General features: G+C 31.5%; 1 protein-coding gene across 1 annotated transcript in view; it reads left to right on the top strand.

Moving 5' to 3' along the window:
- Positions 1-17,175, top strand: part of LOC106476702 (midasin-like) — a 236,786-nt gene extending 219,611 nt beyond the window's left edge. The window contains exons 84-92 of the mRNA XM_022381378.1: positions 4,984-5,154; positions 6,084-6,332; positions 7,191-7,284; positions 9,845-10,054; positions 10,413-10,604; positions 12,546-13,372; positions 13,985-14,518; positions 15,654-15,701; positions 16,563-17,175. Of these exons, the coding sequence (XP_022237086.1) occupies positions 4,984-5,154; positions 6,084-6,332; positions 7,191-7,284; positions 9,845-10,054; positions 10,413-10,604; positions 12,546-13,372; positions 13,985-14,518; positions 15,654-15,701; positions 16,563-16,697 (2,460 nt within the window). The 3' untranslated portion in view covers positions 16,698-17,175. The remainder of the gene's footprint in view (positions 1-4,983; positions 5,155-6,083; positions 6,333-7,190; positions 7,285-9,844; positions 10,055-10,412; positions 10,605-12,545; positions 13,373-13,984; positions 14,519-15,653; positions 15,702-16,562) is intronic.
- The last annotated feature ends 5,066 nt before the right edge of the window (positions 17,176-22,241 follow it).

Genomic DNA, 22,241 nt, shown 5'->3' with positions numbered 1-22,241 from the left:
TCTTGATGCTAGCTAAGTTGCATCCTTTATGTTCCAGCAGTTGCCTGAAATGCTTAGTGGTGGTTTGTAACTCTTCAAATCCATAGTTTAATAGAGCATCAGATGAAGTAGGAAAGGTGAATGGATCTAGAATGTCTGATGCCTCTGTCACAGAGTCATCCTTTGAGGTAGAAAATCTTTGATTAGTGTATGCAATGATGTTGTCGATGGTCTCACACAACTTCTTTGAAAGAAGAAATATCTCTTCTTGCATATACAAGTTCAACACCCTTGTACTCAAATGTGCCTGATTCAGCTTCACCCAGTTTGGTGAGAATCGGCTTAGTTTGACACCCAATAGATTCTTTCTACCTCCTCTATGCAAATTGGGTGAGCACTATATTGTTATACACTTCAGAGTGAAAACTTAGTGATAGATCACCTGAGTCTTCAACAAGATCTCTGTAACATGTAAGGAGAAGTACAAACTTGACAGATGTAAGCTGCTTCATAAAACCTTTCATTGTTGCAGCATCAACAGCAGAGATATCTGATTGCAGTCCTGTTGACTTTTCTTCAAAGTTGGTCACTAGGCTCTGGTAATTTGTATCCATACAGGAAAGAGCTTTTTTTATGATGGTCTATCTATCATGTTCCTTGTGACCTAGTAGGCTTGACTGTGCTCATTAAGTACAGTTCCCACAGCCTTCAGCTCTTGCCAGTGCTTTGCTGAACGTCTGTAAATGTAGTACAGTTGCATCATTATTTGGTCAATCTGAGGAAGAAAAATGCTGCTTATTATCTAAGTCCAAAGATTAATTTTATATATGTTTGTTATATCATTATATAATTATAACACAAAGAATAATAAAAAAAAATATAAGTTTGTGCTATAAAACATACCTCCAGAAAAAATGTTCTATTGAAAGCATCTTTCAGTGCAAGCTCCAAGCGATGTGCAATGCAATGTATCTTCAACATCTATAGAGCACTCTGCTTGAGTTTGTTCACGACACCATTCACTTCACCAAAATTGACTGCAGCACCATCAGCTGCTGAGGCCACTAAGTTTTGACTGAGATCTAACCCATGATCTGCATACACTTCTTTGACTGATTGCATCATGAACTCTACTGGCATCACATCTGCTTGGTTCAGCAATGCTGTAGGTAACAGTATATGTATACATGATATTTAGTTGAACTTTCATAATGTTTCATCAAGAAATGAAATAATGAAAGCACATCTGATTTTTCTCTATGTTCATTGTGTTAATGTCTGACTACAGAACTTCAAGACATGCAAAGGATCAACACTGGTTCAGAAGCTGCAGTAAATATGAAAGTTCGAGACATGTCATTATTAATGACTAGCAAGAGTACCTGGCTTTGCTCAGGTTATTTTAGCATAAAAGTATAACCTATATACTTTTGTTCCTAAGCAACATGACATAAAAGCCATTGTTGGAATGCATTATTACCAAAACACACTGGCTTTTCTATATGTTAGAAGTTGTTATATAAGGAACATCTTCCTTCCTGTGTGGTTTTTCACTACCTTGTCTCATTAAAAGGAGTTTACTGATGTTTGACTGTCTCAACTACACTTTTCTGCCTCTTTGTTGGTCAAGCTTGAATTTGCATAATTTATTTATTACAGTTAGCTATCAAATATGAGGTTAGGGTATACTATGGGGTGGAAGTGGTAGTACTTACCTCGTCATTTTTGACAGGCTATATGCTGGTCCCATAATAGTTAAAATTATCCTACAACATCCCGTAATAGTTAAAACAGTCTATAACAGGTAAAACTACTGTATAACAACCCATAATAGGTAAAACACACTATAAGATCCCATAATAGTTTTGTTGCTAAGCGATGATATATATTGTTGATCATTACTAAAAGAAGAGCATGAAAGTGTTCACAACAGTACATCTTATTTTCTGCCTCTTTTGTTGGTCAAGCTTGATTTCACAAAATTTATTTATTACAGTTAGCTATCAAATATGAGGTTATTGTATACTGTGGGGTGTGGGTGGTAGTACTTGTCACATCATTTTTGATGGGTTTATGCTAGTAATAGTTAAAAAAACCACTATAACATTCCATAATAGTTAAAACCAATGTATAGCATCCCATAATAGTTAAAAACTACTGTATAACATCCCATAATAGTTAAAAACTACTGTATAACATCCCATAATAGTTAAAAAACTACTGTATAACATCTCATAATAGTTTAACAAACCACTATAACATCCCATAATAGTTTAACAAACCACTATAACATCCCATAATAGTTTAACAAATCACTATAACATCCTATAATAGTTAAAGAAAAACAGTATAACATTCCGTAATAGTTAAAACACTATAATATCCCATAATAGTTTAAAAACCACTATAACATCCCATAATAGTTAAAGAAAAACATTATAACATCCCATAATAGTTAAAGAAAAACATTATAACATCCCATAATAGTTAAAGAAAAACACTATAACATCCCATAATAGTTAAAATACCCTATAACATCCCATAATAGTTAAAACCAATCTATAGCATCTCATAATAGCTAAAACTACTCTATAACATCTGATAATAGTTAAAAGCTACTGTATAACATCCGATAATAGTTAAAAAAAACGACTATAACATACTATAATAGTTAGAGAAAAACTATAACATGCCATAATAGTTTTAAAAAATCACTCTATAACTCCCATAATAGATAAAACACTCTAACTTTCCATGGCAGATACATTTCTTTGCTGTGTGGTTTTTCACATAAAAAGATATGCATGCATGCACGCAGATAAGTAGTAATACTCAGATGCATACTCTCAGGGTCCACTTAGTATGGGTGCAAACTTTCAGGTTTCTAGGTTCTTTGCTCTTTGAGATATGGTGGACACATTCTTTTCTGTGTGGTGGTGTTTCACTAGCTTGCCTTATTAAAAAGATACACATGCACTTCGATAAATAATAATACCCAAGTGCACACCGTGCTTGCATGCACTTGAGTGTCTGTCTGTATGTGATTTCTATTTATAATATATGGAACCATTTCTTTTCTATATGTTTTTTTCTAGCTTGCCTCATTAAAAAGATATGCTTGTACACACGCACTTAGATAAGTAATACCCAAGTGCACACCCTCAGGGTCTACTTCAGGTGTCTGGGCTCTTTCTTCTTGGAGGTATGGTGGTAACATACACATAGATCCACAGACATGCCCTCTTATTACTATAGAATCTTCCCCACCCAGAATTTTATTTAAAGTACTCAAAATATGTTGAGAAATAAACACATCTTTGGAATGCCATCTTCAATCACCTTGATGCTTTCAGCTTCCTTCTTAGATGTGGATCTGTCTGTACTTCTATCAAAGAGCAAAGAGAAATAGAATGGCTCTTTCCTGAATGATTCTTTCAAGTCATCAAGCATAGATCCTGCATTGTTCTCAATTAAATCCTGGTAGGCTTTTCTGTTGTGATATGAGAATCCAATTTCCACACCATATTTCTTCTCAACAGCTACCATTGTTTCATAGAAATTAAATGGTTGTTCCAGAGCCCTCAAGGAAATGATATTGGAAAGAGTGAGATTCTATGTTGATAGCGATGCGATGTGCCATATGCACATGGCATTCATCTGTGTAGACTCAAGTGGTTAGCGAAAGCAAGAGGAATGTTATGGTTAGGTAATGCTGTTGTGACTTTAACCTCAGCTCAAATAACCTGAAATGTAAACAAAATCATGAGATACTTTAAAGAATACCGTCAGATTTTGAGAAGGGGGGGAGAAGTTAAAAGGATTTCAGAAGTTGACCCCTGTAACTTCATTGATTGTTGAAGATCACTTACATGGTCTTTGAAAAGTAGCCATTTGAAAATCCTGTCAGACAGACAGATAGAAAGAAATTGCCATGACATAAGGTCAAAATTCTATTTCCAAACAATACTATTACTAGTGCCGATAAACAGTAAACTAGGCCTATGCTAGTCATAACCTATAAATTATGCATCATCACACATTACATTGTGCAACTCGCTACTTGTAATTCAGTAAGATTATGCCTAATGTAGTAGGCCTAAGTCTTTGATGGGTTTGCATTTTTAAAAATATGATGGCAATTACCATCATGGCCGCCATGAATTTCCTGCCCTAATGTCCTATCTTGTCTGTAGTCAGTTGTTGAAATGTGTTGTAACTGCCACAGTTTGTCAGTCCTGTGAAAGTGACTGCCTGTGGTATTCAAAACGTTTGGTTGTTGTTATTCTTTCAGCTGGTGTGATTTTAATTTCATATTCAGTGTTGTACATAATATTTTTAAAAACACATACCAGTTGGCAAAGCTGTAGGATGTATGTTTCTCTCACCACTGATGCATTTATACTTAAACTTGTTTTCTAATAGCTCTATACTTTGAAATAAAAAAATAAACATTAGACAGAGAAGAGAAGATAGATGCATTGTTTGTTTTCAAAGAAATGTTTAATAAATCAGAGAAAGGGTGTGAAGGTGTCAACCATGAAGTGTTACATAAAAAGTCTAATATTCTGGGCTTACAGATCAAAGTAATTTCCATAAGTCCTAATTTTTAATATTAGAAATAAACTCATATAAGATATAAAAATGGGTGTTTATCATATCCCTGTAGAGCATGTTGCAAGTTTGAAGGAACTTGTATAGTTTTGCTCATTAAAAGAAATATTCTCCTTGTATGTAGTTAACTCCATCAGGCATATAGACTTTCACTAGCATTAATCAGAAATGGTACCAATTTAATACTTTGGAAAATTCTAATTCTTCCTAGCATCTAAACTTGTTTTTTATTTTGACCATTGGATTAATCAGCTATGATTTATTGATATCACAGAGTTTTGATCTTTGTAAGTAAATTTTTTATATCATCAAAATGATTTTTTTACTTTGCTACATATGCACATGTACACTTTATTCTGATCAGTTATGTGTTTGTTTCTGGACTTGAAATAGGAAGAAGAACACGGAGTAGAAATGTCTGATGATTTTGATGGAAAAGTACAAGATATTGAACAGAAAAAAGATGAAGATAATGATAGTGAAGAGAGTGAAGAAGATGAAGATGAATTAGATAAGCATATGGGTGATCTTGAGGAGGAAGATACAGAAAAACTGGATGAAAAGGTAGAAAGTATAATAAGCCATGCCCTTAAACTACATTGTTTGAAATATATATAGTTTTTATGCACAATTTTGAATTCATAACATTAAATTGACATTCTTGAGAGTGAGTATAGTTCTTTAGTCCCACTCAAGTAAGCTGTAGAGCAGTCAGCTATGTTACTTTGTGATTAAAAAAATATGACAAGAAAGTTTAGTTCTGAGAGTACTTTGTGCTGTTTGTGATTGTAATATGAAAAAATGACAGCTTTTTTATACACATAAAACATAAAAACTAAGAAATGCAAAAATTAAGTCCCCACTAGTTTGACATACAAAGTAAATCCATACCTTTAATAATGATTTACTTGGTATGTCAGAACTAGTCAGATATCCTTTTTTTTTTCCCCTTTATGTGTTTTTAATTTTCATTTCTTACTTGTGCATTAAAAAAAGCTGTATTTTTTTATAGTACATGACAGTTTGCTTTAATTTTTTCTACTTAACATTGTTTAAAGCAAGATAAATTATCTTTAATTGCTTTTTACTGTTTTGTTTGTACTTTTGTTCTTGTATCTTGTAAATTTGTTATTGGTGTCAATACCTTGTAATTCTTTACATTCACACATACTCTCATGAAAAACTGAAATTTGTTATATGAAAATATTTTTTTAAAGAAAAAAGTGAAACATTATTTTTAGATGTTTTTTCATACACAAGACCACACAACAGGTGAAAAAATAACCTAATTAGTCCACTTTTTTTTACTTTTTTTACAAATAAAATGTGAATATGTAGGAAACATTACAAGATTTCGTTTTTATTTTTTATTTTGTTTTACAAATTTATGGAATAGTGACATTGTAAACAAAGGACAAGACTTCTGTTTCATATTACTTATGAAGTCACGAAGGAGTGATTTTAAAAGAACAGGATGTTTTATTTTTATGAAGTTATGGGGAAGTGATAGTGAAGAAGATGATGATGATGATGATGACTTAAAGGAGGAGGGTTTTGGTTCAGGAGAACAACAATCACAACCTCAGCTGGTAGCTAAGGAAGGTAACAAACAGCCAGAACAAAATCAGTCTGAAGAGGAGAAAGAAAATGCTCCTGAGAAAGAGGAAGAAACTATCAATCCTCAAGAGGGGGAGTACAAAGGAGAACAACCTGATCCATATAAGACCCATGAGAAAGATAAGGTACAAATATATATTTAAATGTGGTAATTTAAGATGTTAACTAAGAACGAATTTGTAGTTACAAATAAGAAACAAAATGACACCTCATCATGAATCTTTATATAGAAATAATTAACACTCATCTATAACTGTGTGCAAAATTGGTATTGTGATAAATGAGCAATCTGAGTTTTAGACTCCTTTTCACAAAGAACCAATATCAGTCTGAGTTGATGACACAATCATTTTTTGTAGATGAATTACATTACCAGGCATGACATATACAGCAAGAATTCATGGACACTGTGTCTAGGTTATGTAGGATGGAGTTTATGAATTCAATAAAATATTTTATAAAATTAATGAAAAAGAAAGTTACATAACATATGGCATTCAAATCTGACACATAATAAAAATGCATAGGCAAAAACTACAGTCTTCAGGAAATAGCTATGTAATATTTTATTAATTATGCTGTATACTTTAGTTTGCTGTATTCTGTCAGAATATAAAGGAATCTATTTGTTTAGTAGTTTATTTTACAGTCATAAATGTACGTAATGAGTTAGTAGATATGTAAAGTACTACTTAAAAAAATACCATAAAATCAAAGATTGTAACACGGTGTAGTTTACCATGATTTTTTTATCATCAATAAACTACTAAACAACAGAGGTGTTAATAATAGTAATAATTTTGTTAAAGGTATCTATATAATGTTTGTTGTTTATAATGAATTTCATGGTTTGTATTATGAACTTTAACTAAAAGTTGAAATTAAAATAGGGATTTTAAAAGTATAGAACTCTTGACAGTATTTTTGATCAGCCATATTTTCCTTGAAGTATTGAATTAATACTTTTACATACACTTCTCAAGGAACCTGAACCCATGGAACTGTCTGAAGATTTACAACTGGATGATGGGAAAGAAGATGAACAAGAACAGCTAAACAATAGTGAAGAAACAAAAGGTGAATTTTGTAAACTGCTGGATCCTAACTTCAAGTGTATTAAGACTACCATAAGAACTTGTGTACATAACTATTTATCTTATAAGTTTCTGGTTTTATTGAACATACATAGATATAAACAAATTATAGATTCAGTCTAATTGTACTGCATTAACTGAAAAAATGTACCATACTCAAACTGATAACATAACTATTTTAAAAATTACTGTATTTCATTAAAGCATTAAAAAAACACAAGTCCATCTATGAGCCATCTGCTGTTATCCTTCTCTATACATGACTTGGTCATTTTGACCAACCTTGCAACCACCATGTTACCATGATATATATACATTCTATAACTTTTAATGTAAGTGTGTCTTCATTAAATTTAGCAGGCTTTTAGTAAACATTACAAATTTTTTATACACACGCAAAAAATGATTTTTCGATAAATATTTTTACTAAAGATTTGTCTGTGAATTTATAGAGTCAGTCTGACACTCAGTCTGAGTGCAAGGTGATTTTCACATTAAGTTAAAAAAAAATTGCATGTTACAATTTTTAGATTTCTTTTGCATAAAATGTAGAAAATCCTAAAATAAATATCAATTTTTTTTTTTCAGTAAAAGTATATTTTATCTGTTACTTTCTCTACCCTAACATTATACATGCTTGGTCTATTTGACTGACCTTGTAACTACCACACACACATTCTAGAATGACTGCACATTGTAGCAGAAAATTACAAATATTATTCAAGACAGCCTCAGGCTTGTAACAGTTGACATTTGTTTTTATTTAATTCTATTGTGTTATTACTCTTTGAACTGTGTTTAACTACTAAATCTGTGTTATAAAGCTACAAACACCCAGCAAGTGCACAGCATTTTTTCACTTATGTTTTTGTATCTAAACTAATAAATTTCTAATTTTTGCATTTTAGTTGCTTTCATAACAATAAGTTAAAATATATACATAAAAAAACAAGAAATTTAGTACTTATGTGTGGGTCTTGTTCGTTTTTACTGTCAAAGACTGAAAATGTCAATAAAAGTTTACCCTAATTTTTGCTAAGGTTGTTGTCAGTACTTCACCGAATTTTTATTTATTTCAAATATGTCAGTTTAGAACACTAAATAAAACCACGTACAAAGCATATAATTTTACTGACTTTCTAAGTGAGCTATTAGTATGTTAAAATAATTCCCTTAGCTGGTCAAGTTGAACTCATCTTTGAATCTGTACACCAAATAATTCAAAAGCTGTTGTGAGAATGAGTTAGTATTATACATAAACCAGTAAATTGAAATATTCTTTTTCTATTGGTTATAAATTGGTTGTAAAAGCAAATGTTAGAGAGAATAAATGACATTTTTTGAAAGACATTGGGTGTTAGGGGCATGACACGTGGGTTGGACTTTCTGATTTATATCTTAGTAAAATAAGATAAATGGAATCTTATAGTCAGACATTTTTGGTGTTGTAAAGTGTCACAGAGTAGATCTTTGTAAACACTATCTGTACATTTAAGTTAAGCCATTTTTTTTTTTCTAATGAAAATTTTCCATTGAAGTTGGAAATCAGAGGAGGAAAAAAGTATAAATAAAATTGTGTCATCTGTTACTAGCATGCATGTAATTCAAGTGTCTGAAACCCCCCTGACCATGACATTCTCATCTTCATTCAATGTTCAGCTTATCAAGTCACCACTGGTTTCATCTAAGTTAGTTTTTTGTATTGAATGTCTCACAATATCTAAGTTTTTCCTTATAATTATTGCATTTTGCACGTGACTTGCGAGAAGCACTTTCATCTGCTTCGCATGGTAAAAATAGCATAATTGATCATTTTTTAATTTGCGAAATAGCATTTGAAAAATATACATCCAAGATTGTGGCACACATTTGTACATAAAAATAGCACAAATGTCTTGAAGTATTATGTTATATGTGTTGCTGCAATGTTTGAGCGTTTTACCATACTACTTTCGATTTTTTTTTAAGACCAAAGTGTTGCCTCAGAAATTAAAAAAAAAGAGAGAAATCAGATTATTTATTTTTTCTTGGAAACATGAAATCTCATGTCAGAAATAAAAAAGAAGGAAATGCTAATTTTTTTTCTCAGAAATCAAAATTTTGAAGTTTGCGGGATCATAAAATAAAATAATCCTGGCCTAATCTGATATTGATCAGTTTCTATTACATGATACAGGTAAAAGTGGAATTTAACTGATAGTCATTATAAATTTATGATGTTTAAAAATTCATTAGTGGAATGTCACTATCACTTTTTACCTCTTTCTAAATATGATTATCACTTTCAAATCAAATAACAATATCCTAATCTGTAGTATTTGCATTACTTTTTCTACCAACCAGCACATAGATAAGAGGCCGTCAAGTGTCTTTGTTTTATTATTTGCCAGTTGTTTTTTCTTTATAAGTTTTCCTATTTGTCCAGTACTTCATTAAATTTGCCTATTTTTCTAATAACTGGAGAAAAAGAAGGGAATTCAAGCTGAAATTTAGTCATTAATTGAAGTGTTAACTCACTGGAGATTAATCATCCTTTTTTGTAGGTGCAGATTATGATGAAAATGAAGAAAAAGAGATGGAAAGTGATAAAAACGAAGAATTACCTGAAGAAGGCAATGACCAAGATAATGTAGAAAATGAAGACAAAGAAGGTGACAAGAAAGAAGAAGAGAGAGAAAAATCTCAAGATGATTGTGTAAAAGATGAGGAACAAAGTGGTTTAGAAATCCCAGAAGATGAAGAAAATGTATCTGGTAAGTAACAACAGCAGCATAAAAATGATAAGAAGTTAAGGCATTTAATTTGTGAAAATATAAGCCTAGATTGTTGAATCAAAAATAGAAAAAGTAGATTTTTGTATTTTTTACAATTTCAAATATCGTAGGGTATACTGCCAACTTTTTGTTACTTAGATGAGATAGAACTAGACTTTGTCCTTTTAATGAAAGGTCACAATAAATATGTTGTACATATCGATATAGATCTTGTAGTTATGAAGATGTAATGATTAAATGTATCTCAAATAAACCTAAAATATTTTGTCTTGAAATGCTAGTACCAGCTGGTTAACAAAAGCTTATTTTATATTCTTTTTATTTTTGTCTTGTAAAGAAGAAAAGTCTGCACCTTCACAAGATCAAAACCTTTCTAAAGAAGCAATAGCTGCTGAGGACAAAACAAAATCTGGATCTGAAGATAACATTCAAGCAATGCAACCAGAAAACAGCTTACAGGAAGGCCAAGGAAACCAACAGGATGATAACCTAGGTGTTGGCGAAGCATTTAATAAAGAACAGGCTCAAGGTATAGAAGGCACAATGTGTGTAAACTTTATAACAGAAAACAAACATTATATATAATCAAAAAGAAAAACATAATTTTGAGTAAAGCTTACAACAAAGTACAGACATAACTTTTAATGAAATAGAAGTAACATTATAATGTATATGACCTTAAGAAAAATGACATACAGTAATGCAGAAGAAATAATTAGCAGATTATAAATTAAAGCGTGGTGTTGGTGAGCCATACAACATTGAACAGCAAAGTACAATATGATTATAAATAAAAACTCCTATTTGAAATGATTGTCTTAAAACTGCTAGTCCGAGGGGAGTAAAATTTCACTAGATGTGCACTGAGAATTATAAGTTTTCTTCAAGAAAGTTTATACATAGTACAAGGTTCAAAACTATATTATACTGCATATCTTAATTGCTTTTCTTGCTTCCCCTATTTATTTTTTTTCAACATTACAGGATGTTGACGGGAATAAAATGTATGTCATTATGTAAGATATTACAAGGATCAATGAACACTCTAGGACAGATGATGCTTGCACCAGTTTAACTTAAGGATAGGAATGATATACAGATTAAGGATGACAAAAAGCACTTTTTTTTGCCAGTTTCTGAAACACCCTACACCATGTCCAAACTTGTAATTCTTAATGTTCCTCTGATGAAGTTTCATTTCCCCTAGGAGAAGTAATTTTTAATATATAATCATTATAAAAAAAAAAGTTGATTTTCTTTTTACTTATTCTAAAGTAAAATGTACAACACAGTATTAGATAAAGTTACTGAAATAAACCCAAAAGTTTGAATGCTTTCAGAGATTAGATGCTTCTACAGAAGCAGGAAGTGTGTGTGATCCTATTTCTAAAGAAGAGAGCATCATATCATATTGATAGGAAGTGTTTGTATGATTGTGAAAAACTGACAAATTTAATGGTAAGAATGGTGACAAAGAAGCAACAAAAGGTTCAAAATTGTGTAAAAGAAAGCCATATATGGAAGAATATGGCTAAGGAACTCAAAAAAGAAGTAACTTAACATACAAGTAAACACATCATGAGCAAATGACTTAATTGTATATTAATTTCTACTGCAAAATTTGCTAAAAATCTTCAATAAAAATTAGTATTAACTATAAGTGACAAGCAATATGTGATGAACTTGGATCTATTAGTGAATTATTAGGCACCAAAGCAGAATTGTCACATGTACCATGCCTATCACATTTTGCCAATGTAGCTATTACTATTTAAGAAACTTATTGTTGTATATCAAATGTAGAATAGTATGAATAACTAAAAAATATTTTAAATTATAGGCGACTAATACTGTAAATTACAAAGACACACAAACTTATTTCTTATTTAGTGTATGGCAATTTCCAGCTAGATGTCCACAGAGCAATAGCACAATATGTATGTATATAACCTCTTGTGCTATTGGAAAAGTTCCACTTTTAACTCGCTAGTGTATTTAAGGTAATCTTGCTAAAGTAAGTCCACTCAACAGTCAGACTTGAAAGGGGCGTATGAAGAGAACAAACCAATGTTGACCAATTAAAATTATCCTAAGATTATTTTTAAAAATTTGTAGTCTTAAATCTTCATGGTGTGATAAACTTTTGGACTTGTATGTAAGGTTACAGTAAAGAAAGTTATTTATATCCTATAATGACTATATTAATTAAGTCATTATACTGACAAATTATGAATGACTAATGACTGGGTGAATGACTAATGAAGAGCTGATTCACTATATTATTAAAGTAAAGATAAAATATAGATGAATGAATCAACATAGAGCTGACTTAAGCTATAAACTGAAGTTTAAATTTTGAAATTTTTGTCTAATGTTACACCCTCACAGTACATAATATATATATTTTTTCATATGTAAAAGATTATTAATTTTGTAATTTGCTCAATAAATGCTTTGTTCTTTTGTTTAGGACACATAGGAGATAATTTAATTTCGGTACAAAATACACAAAATTCAGAAAATAAAGAACCATCAATTCCACATTCATTGCGGCCAAAAGGAGTCCAACAAATGCGCACATTAGGATCCAGTCATGACAAACTTGAAGAACTGAACATTTTGGACCTTGAAAACAAGAATCAGGACCTTGATTCCAATTATAAGCAACGTTCAGATGCATACAAGCATGTAGAAAATTCTGATTCCAGATATGATGCAGAAACTATTGACCTTGCCACAGAAGAAGAGGCTGAGCAACAGCCTGTTCCATCACAAGAAGGTGAAAAGGATTCCTCATGTAATGATGATTTTATGAATATCCCACCAGACCAAGAAATAGATGAAGATGTTTCAACCAATAAACAAACCCTATTAAAGCCTGAAGATGGGAATGAAAAGGAAAAGTTTGGACTGGACCAAGAAAAGGAAAGTGACATAGAAAATGACATGGAAGTGGATATTCCAGGAGAAATGGTGCAGACTCACGGAGCAAGTCGAGGCCCTGATTCTACAATACATTCTAATTATGACTTATGGTCATCAATGAGTCACTCTAGTTCATTGGATCAGTTAAGAGAAGAGTTAGAGACCAAATTAACCACTCTGTCCGAGTCAGTGTTGGAAGAGAGAAGTGAATGCTTTCTTCAGGAAGCGCAGGAAGTATGGGAGCACTGTGAGAAAGTAGTAGCTCCACTTGTCCAAGAGCTATGTGAACAAATTCGTCTTGTTCTGGAACCTACCAAGGCTGCAAAAATGAGAGGAGACTACAGAACAGGGAAGAGGTTAAATATGCGTAAGGTAAGGGATGATGTGTAAACTTCTTTATTTTAGTTTTGAAGATTAATTCTTACCTATATAAGGAAATCTCCAAATCCTTTTTAATCAAGTTCAGATTTATACCTACAGCTGTTGGCATATTATTTTTTAATTAATTTCTTTCATATGTTTTCCTAAACTGCAAATATTGCAGAAAAGATATTGAAGTCTAAAAATTATCTTTCACATGTCGGTCCTTTTTTAATATTGTGCAGACTGTTTGAAAGATAGTTCAGGTAGTTGAATTTTCCTTTGTTAATTGAAATTTCTTAGGTAGTAATCAATTGCATATGCTCTAATGATTTAAACACTTTAGAATTGTAGATTAAGTTTGACAATATATTTTTTGTGCTTTATCATTTCCATAACAGAAACATCAAAGTATGTGTAGGTTATGTTTCTTTTGAAACACATTTTATAGTGGAATTGGAGAAAGAATTTTAAAGACATAAATATAATCAGTCTGCTTTTATATAGTGGAGTAACTAGATATTTATATCAAGTGAAAGTATGCTAGCTCTTTATATTAGAAATAAGCCTTATGCCTCTTCATAACAAAACTTTTTAATGTCTAATATTTTATTGTTCTGTTAGATTATCCCATACATAGCCAGTCAATTCAGAAAAGACAAGATATGGCTCCGTAGAACAAAACCCAGTAAAAGACAATACCAGATTCTTATGGCTGTGGATGACTCCTCCAGCATGGCTGCCAATCAATCTCGAGAGTTAGCTTTTGAATCCTTAGCTCTTCTCGGTAAATCGTTGTCTCTGCTTGAGACTGGTGAACTTGGAGTCATGAGTTTTGGTGAATGTGTACAGCTTTTGCATTCTTTTGGTGAAACTTTTACAGATGAAGTAGGGACTCAACTGGTTCAGAAATTTTCATTCCAACAGAAAAAGACAAGGATTGCTGAGCTTCTAAGACAAGCAACAAGCATGATGATTCAGTCAAGGATATCACAGTCTTCACCATTTTCCAAAGAAATAGCTCAATTATTAGTAATTATTTCTGATGGTAGAGGTTTATTTAATGAAGGAGAGGAAACTGTACGGCAAGCAGTTAGGTCGGCTAGAGATAATCATATCTTCACAGTGTTTTTGGTGCTTGACAATCCTCAGAATAAGGTATGATTAAAAATTAACAATCTACATCCCCAGGAAGGTAGAATATAGAGTTTCAGCATTTGTATTAAGTATTGCTTTAAAGATATTTAAAACTTGGCTTATTAAAGTTCCGACAGTTGTATGTTAATAGAATAACTCATTCATTATTAGAAAAAATTAACGAGTCTCACTTAGGGGGTCATGTAGTGTATGCCTGAACTCACTCATATATAAAAAAAAAATAATAATAAACAGTGGCAAACAGTTAAGAACATGTGTGGTAGTGGAATTTGGTAAATGATCTTAAGTACATCTGTGGTAATGGAAGTAGTTAATGAATCAAGAATGTCTGTGATAGTGGATGATTATAAATAGTCAAATACATCTGTGGTGGTGGAAGTAGTTAAACATTCATGTACACCTCTGTTCTTGCAGGGCTGTTACAAAGGGGAAAGGTCATATCTATACTATAGCTTGTGAAACAAAGTATTCCTGATACCCTGGTTAAAGGTCACCAGTATTTGCCTTTTCACACCTAACCTAAGATTTAAAAAAAATCATGATATGAACTACTCTGAAAGTTAATCCCGAAAATATGTATAATCTGTGAGTGAATGTGTTGTATTTTGTTAAGTACCCTTCACAGTACACTAAACACTGGTCTTCAGAGTATGCAGCTAATTATACTCACTCACAGATTATACATGTTGTATTTTGTTAAATGCCCTTCACAGTACACTAAACACTGGTCTCCAGAGTATGCAACTAATTATTTTAAAAAATATAACTTTTTTTAGTATTTTGACCTTGAATTATGCATATATTTTAAGATTTTTATTGTTAATTTTCATTTGACACAACTAAATATGTTCAAAATTCTTGTAGTTAGGCAGTTATTTAAAAAAAATACTATATTTTTGCTTTACACAAGGATCCCAAACTCCTGGCATGTGTGTTTTGGTGGTGGTAGTCAAAGTTGATGAACTCATAAGTACCAATTAGTTTTTACTGCAGTATTTGTTTCAAGATTTAAAAAATATCGGATTACTTTTTAATACCTTTCTTTTCAGTACAGTATTTATGAATTCATTTAATAAAAATTAATTTTATAATGTGATAAAGTAATTTTAAAATTGTATCATTTGTTTATTTATAGGACTCTATTTTAGACATCAAGGTACCCATTTTTAAAGGTCCTGGACAGGTAAGTGTTTTTTAGTATCCATTTATTTATTCACACACAAAAGTAGTGGGCAGTTGTGCTTAGGGCCTTCCAATTTACCTCTTAATTTTATGAGATATTTTTTTTATCCATGTGTATAAAAATAGGCTATTGGTCTTAAGCCTTTTGGGTCATACTTTTAGCTTTTATGATATTTTGTAAGTCACCTAAAATTTTGCAAAGTGATATTTATGCTCTTAATTTTTCTTTTCTTTTTTTTGTGGTTTTAACTCATTCCTTTCTGTTTCTAAGCATATTTAAGAGCCTTTTTTGTATTAAAGATAATTTTCTTTTTATGCATATCACAATTTACTTCTTAAAGAACCTTATTTAAGAATAGCTTTGTGACATATTGTTGAATAGGCACATTTACATTCACATTAAAAGATCACTGAGCATTTTGGAAAATTACGTTGATAATTCTCATTCTAAGCATATTATAAAAACAAAAGATGTACATGTATAATTTTTAATCATTTCAGTACTTGTGAATGTAGATTTTAGTGTTTTTATGTATATATATTTTAAAAACTCTCATTTGAATATAATTAACATATAGGTTGTTTGTCTCTGAATTTAAAACTTCTTAATCATTTTAGTGACTAACTTCTAGTAAATCACAGTGTATGCCAAAATTTTCCATCCAAAAATAAAATGTCAAAAAAACATATTATCTTATAAAGCTCATAAAATAAGGCAAGTGGTTTTAAACATTCCAACGGTTTACCAATAATTTTTTAAATTCCAAAATCAGTTTGTTTGTTTTTTCGTTTGACTTTAGATGTTATGAAAGTCATTTAATATAGTGTAATAGTTAACAATGACTTCATATTTGCATAACAGGTAGAGATCCAGTCTTACATGGACAGATTTCCCTTTCCTTTTTACATCATTTTGAAAGACATTACATCCATGCCCTTGGTGTTGGGAGAGGCTCTTCGACAGTGGTTTGAATTGGTTACAAACACAGACAGATAATTTCTATTCCACTAACATGCGTTTTTTGTAAAAAATACCAACTCCTTTTGAACAATTTGGAATTGAATACCATTCTGTGTATAACCTTAAAGTATTGTATTGTCTTGAAGTGGATGGGACATGACATGGAACGTGATGTGCCAAGATTTAGTGGATTAACTTAGCTTCATAACGTTAAACTTTTTAAAACCAGTTCTATTATTTTAATATCAGTGTGTTTTGTATCATGCATTTAAGAAAAGTAACCCTTGTTGGCAGTTTCAACTATATAAATAATTATAAGTTATGATGTTTGATAATTTATTGATTCTTGACCATACAGATTTGTTGAATCCGGTATTGTAAACAGCTGGCACTTGATGTGATAACTAAGTTCTTTTTCAAGCCTATCAAAGTTACTTTGTTTTTAGTTTATCACCAAAGAAGATTTTTGTATATTGATACGAATTTCAATAAACATATTATGTGGCTTTTAAAATTTTGTATGTTTTACGTTACAAAAACACAATTAAACGGTATTTAAAGCATTTGCTATTATTATGAAATATGTATATTAATCCAACAGGACATCCACAACCACGAAACGTCGTATGTACTGATGATTTTTTAAATACAAGTTGTGTAAGTTGTCTTTAGTAACTTCTGCTTTGATTACACGTTGTTCTGTTTTTTTTAATTAACAAATAAACAATACACATATATTTAAATATATTTTGTTTTTCGTTGTTAGATTAAGTTGTCAATAGAGGGCGCTTCACTAATCACGAAGTGTGTTTCATGTTCGTGGTAATATTTTAACAAAACCGTTACTTATGTGTATTAGAAGAGGCAACCTTGTCAATATAAAGTTTAACTAATATGCATAGCGAAATAGGCATCACGCAAAATATACATAGTTTATTGTACTGGAGTTCTGGGTTCCTTACATGCCAACATTATATTTCAACCTGAGATTATAAAGTGCTTAATTATTATAATAAACGAAGGAATATAAAATGCGCTTTTAAGGTTTATTATATTCGCAAACCTACAAGCTACTACTGAGCCTAATTTGGTTTTCAATACACGAGAAAAGCAATTGTATATAAGTTTTTCATAACAGATACCAAACACATCTATACATTTTATAAATATGTGCGTTCGCACTTGTGTAATTATAAAACAAAAATGGGTCATACTTATATAAAGTAAAAAAAATCAAGTTTTATAACTCGTAACTACATTCCAAACTCGGTCACCCTAACCATAAAGTAGGTTGTACATAATCTGAGAGTCGGTTGCTGAAGACTGTGGTTATAAACAGGACAAATAATAAAGATGTGTTATGTACACAATTAGAACGAGTAGAAAAACAATTTTAATTCATTTTCTGTGATTAGTTGTTTTCAGAAATAATTGGTGTCTTCAAAGTACAAACTTCTACTCTCATACTTTGTACCTACTTTTGAGTTATCTTAAAATGTAACAAATATAGTGCATAAGAATATAAAATTTGGCACTTTCAAGATGTCTCCCAAAACGAGCAACAATATTTTCTTATGCTTCTGTATTTCCTCTGTTTTTATCATATACTGAACCAACTCGCATATAATCAATATTTGTGGTATAAACTAGTTTTATTTCCTGATTACTACTTCGCTCGAGTCACAAGCTGCGCGCCATGGGATCGCAACCCGTCATCGAGCATGCTTGCCCTTTCAGCCGTGCGGGGATGGGGTATAATATGATGGTCAATCCCACTGTTCGTAGGTAAACAGTAGCCTAAAAATTTGCAATGGGTGATGTTCACTAGTTACCTTCTTTCTAGTCTGTCACTTCAAAATTAGCTTAACGTACATAGCTCTCGAGTAGTTCTGCCCGAAAATTCAACGAACATTATTTCCTTCTACTTGGTGACATCCAGCATGACAGTGAACCAACTGCTGTACAGTCATGATTTAATATATGCTTAATACATACATACTTTTAAAAAATATATGAATTATATTTTGCATTAGTAGGCTAAGTTTCCAATAGAGGACGCATCAGAAAACAAGACCCGTATTTCATGTTCGTGGTAATATTTTAAGAAAAAGAAGAAACAAAAACCAACGCACCACTCGAGAGTATTAGAAGAGAAAAAAAATCTGGATTTAATATATAGTATTTTAGTTAACCTTGTCAATGTTGATTGAATATACATATCGAAATAGGCATCATACTGAACATACATAAACAGTTTATGGTGCTGAAAATCTGGGTTCTTTGCATTTTAATTGCTAGCATTCTACTGTGATGATTGAATATATGCTTTAGTTATCTTCCAACATATCAGTCGATTAATTCACCAAAATTCATACTTTAGTATAAACTCTAGTTGTTTTCTAGCCCTTTATGACTGTACTTTCTAGTTTAACAGTAGACAATTTGTCTTGTATATAAACTTATGATCTTCTCCATACTATAAGACAGTGTGGATTGACTATAAGAAATTTAACTCATCTATAACTCAAATCTTGTATAAAAGACCCAATTCGTGGATATTCCTAATCAAGTATGAAATTCTTCAAAAATGCAATAAGAGACTCAGTTAATATATATTCCAAATCTAGTATAAAATTCTGAAGGATGGTTCAAAGTAACAAGTTGTCTAAACTTAGTGTAAGTTTGTGGTTTCACAATGAGAGGTCAAACCTAGCAAAAATCTTCCTGAGCTGACGTTAAGAAACCTTTGTTTTGTTTGTTTGTTTTAGAGCAAAGTCATATTGAGTTTTCTGCTGTGTTCACCGCCGGCAATCGAATCCCGAATTATAGCGTTCTAAGTTTGTATACTTACCGCTGTTCCACCGGGATCTATTACTTGGGTTTCTAGTAGTCTGCCTACACCCTATACTAGATTTGGACTAACTATTACTTGGGTCTCTAGTAGTCTGCCTACACCCTAATACTAGATTTGGACTAACTATTACTTGGGTCTCTAGTAGTCTGCCTACACACTAATACTAGATTTGGACAAACTATTACTTGGACCTCTAGCAGTTTGCCTATACCCTAATACTAGATTTGCATTATCTATGATTTGGGTCTCTTTTCCAAATCTAGTATTAAAGTGTAGACAGATTACTAGAGACCCAAGTCATAGATAGTCCAAATCTAGTGTTAGACTGTAGGCAGACTATAACAGGGTTAAATCATAAATTGTCTATATCTAGTGTTATACTGTAAACAGACTACAAGAGACCAGAATCATAGAAAAGCTAAAGCTTGCATATCTCTGTTTTGGCTATCTTCAGAAGTTTCAAATCAAGGATAATTCAAACTAGTAGTTTATATGAGATTGCTACAACACACTAGTAATAGATACTTCAAATCTCATAGAACGCTGTGAGCTAACTACAAGAGACCCGAGATGTGATTAGCTGTCATTTTTGTATTGACCTTTTTTTTTTATCATCCAGACACTCGTGTCTTACTCGACTAACACTTCATGCTGAACCATCTTGTTTACAAAGTTAATTCATCGCCATGAAACAATGCCCCAAACTTGTGCAGTGTGTGGTTGCAACACTTGCAACGTGGAATTTCAAAAGCCATGTTTTAATAAACTTAATTAATAGGATTGTTCTTTGATAATGTGTATTAAAGCGTTAGTGCATCTCCTTGCATTGCATGACAATACATTTTAAACATGCAAAACCTAATAACAAAAAAGGGAATTAATGTACTAGGAGAATCCAAGGTTTGGGAATTTTGTTGTTTTTTTTTTATGCAATTAGTCTATCTGTTAAACAGTACTATATACTCATTTCAAGGGTTTTTAGTAAACTGTATCGAAAAACAATTTAAATGATTTCTTTTTTGCGAGTAACATAAACACATCTCCCTGTGACATGACATGCAGCTTTTTGAAGTTTTACGTGTTTCATATGTTAACCTGACCCGTGTTGTTATTGTTTTTGTTTTGTCTTTTTGTATTCGTTAGAAAATTATAAAATGTGTATTTGTATTATTCAGTTTTAATGTATTTATTATTCCGGGAGTCAGAATAGAAAAATAAAGAATACAGGACACAAGTTGTAACGGAATAAAACAAAACGCCGCTACAACTAGGGTCGAAAAAAAAATATTAAATTATAACAATCACAGAAATCCAAAATAAAACTCAAATAATTGAAATTTTGAACTTTTTTCACTTACAAAAGAAAAAAGAGAACAGTTAATAAGTCCGTGCCTAGCCAGGACTTGATACAAAGGTTAATGAACAATACAATATAAATATCAATGTTAGTAATTTAAATAAATTAAGGAATTATGAAAAAAAACGAATTCCAAAAAAACGCTATTCCAAAATTAAACCACTTCAAGATCAATATCAAGTAACAATCAGTAATAATACATTTTAACTATATCTCGTGAACTAATTAATTTAACCTCAAGACAATGTTTTTATTTAGTGTTTTGACCGCGAGGTTATATCTCATGTGACTAGCTAATTTACTTAATCGTTCAAAACATTAATATCTGTTCGTCACTGCTAGGGGAAGCTTTTGTCAGTTTCATAATAAAAACAAACATACTCAAATTCAACGTGATCTGGTTAGAAGGTGAGTTAGCGCTTTAATACAACTAAAAATTCACAGTTAAACTAATCGATCGAAGGAATAATAAATAAACGGTAAACAAAATAAAGCAGAATTTGCTATCTTGCAAAGTTTTCTAATAATATATTACATTTTGTAAACTACATGTGTTTCTAATTGTCTTGCAATAAATTATTTATAACACGGAGAAAACGGGTATTAAAAGGAAATTCAAATCAAACAAGCTTTCCACTCTTAATGTTCAAACCTTTAAGGATTTAATGTTTTTGTTCAACTGGTAGAAGTGGTGAATGTTATATTTCAAAATTCATGCTACTCAATCAAAAATATTTCAAACAAAACCAAACTTCATAACAAAGTAAATGTTCAAACCAAGATCGTACTTGTGATCCTGAAACATTTGACAAGGAATCATAACTGAAAACAAGTGGAATTAAAGATCAACATGGACATAGAACTTTATAAAATGTGTGGAATTTAAAAAAGGGCCTTCATGGAATACATATATTCGTATGAAACTTTCGCGAGTTCGAATCCTCCTCACTGAACACGCTCGCCCTTTCAGCCGTGGAGGCGTTATAACGTAAAGGCCAATCTCATTATTCGTTGGTGAAAGAGTATCCCAAGAGTTAACGGTGGAATGTGTTGACTTGCTGCCTTTCCTCTAGTCTATTACTGCTAAATTAGGGGCAAATAGTCGTCGAGCAGTTTTGCGCAAAATCGAAAGCAAACAGTTTTACTTTTATTACTAACAGGCAAAAATCAGGGAACATCACCCGACAACATTATTAAAATATACAAAACATATATACGTCCCATCTTAAAATACGCTTGTCCCTCATGGATAAACATAGCTCCCAAACACGTAAATAAACTACAATCTATACAAAACTCACTTATTACCATAGCATATAAAGACCTCCGCAGTAATCAAAATTTATGCACAGATATACAAACAACAGCC

Source organism: Limulus polyphemus, unplaced genomic scaffold, assembly GCF_000517525.1.
Source record: "Limulus polyphemus unplaced genomic scaffold, Limulus_polyphemus-2.1.2 Scaffold158, whole genome shotgun sequence".
Classification (NCBI taxonomy): domain Eukaryota; kingdom Metazoa; phylum Arthropoda; class Merostomata; order Xiphosura; family Limulidae; genus Limulus; species Limulus polyphemus.
Note: the sequence above shows the minus strand (reverse complement) of the source record. Positions and strands in the feature narration are given on the sequence as shown.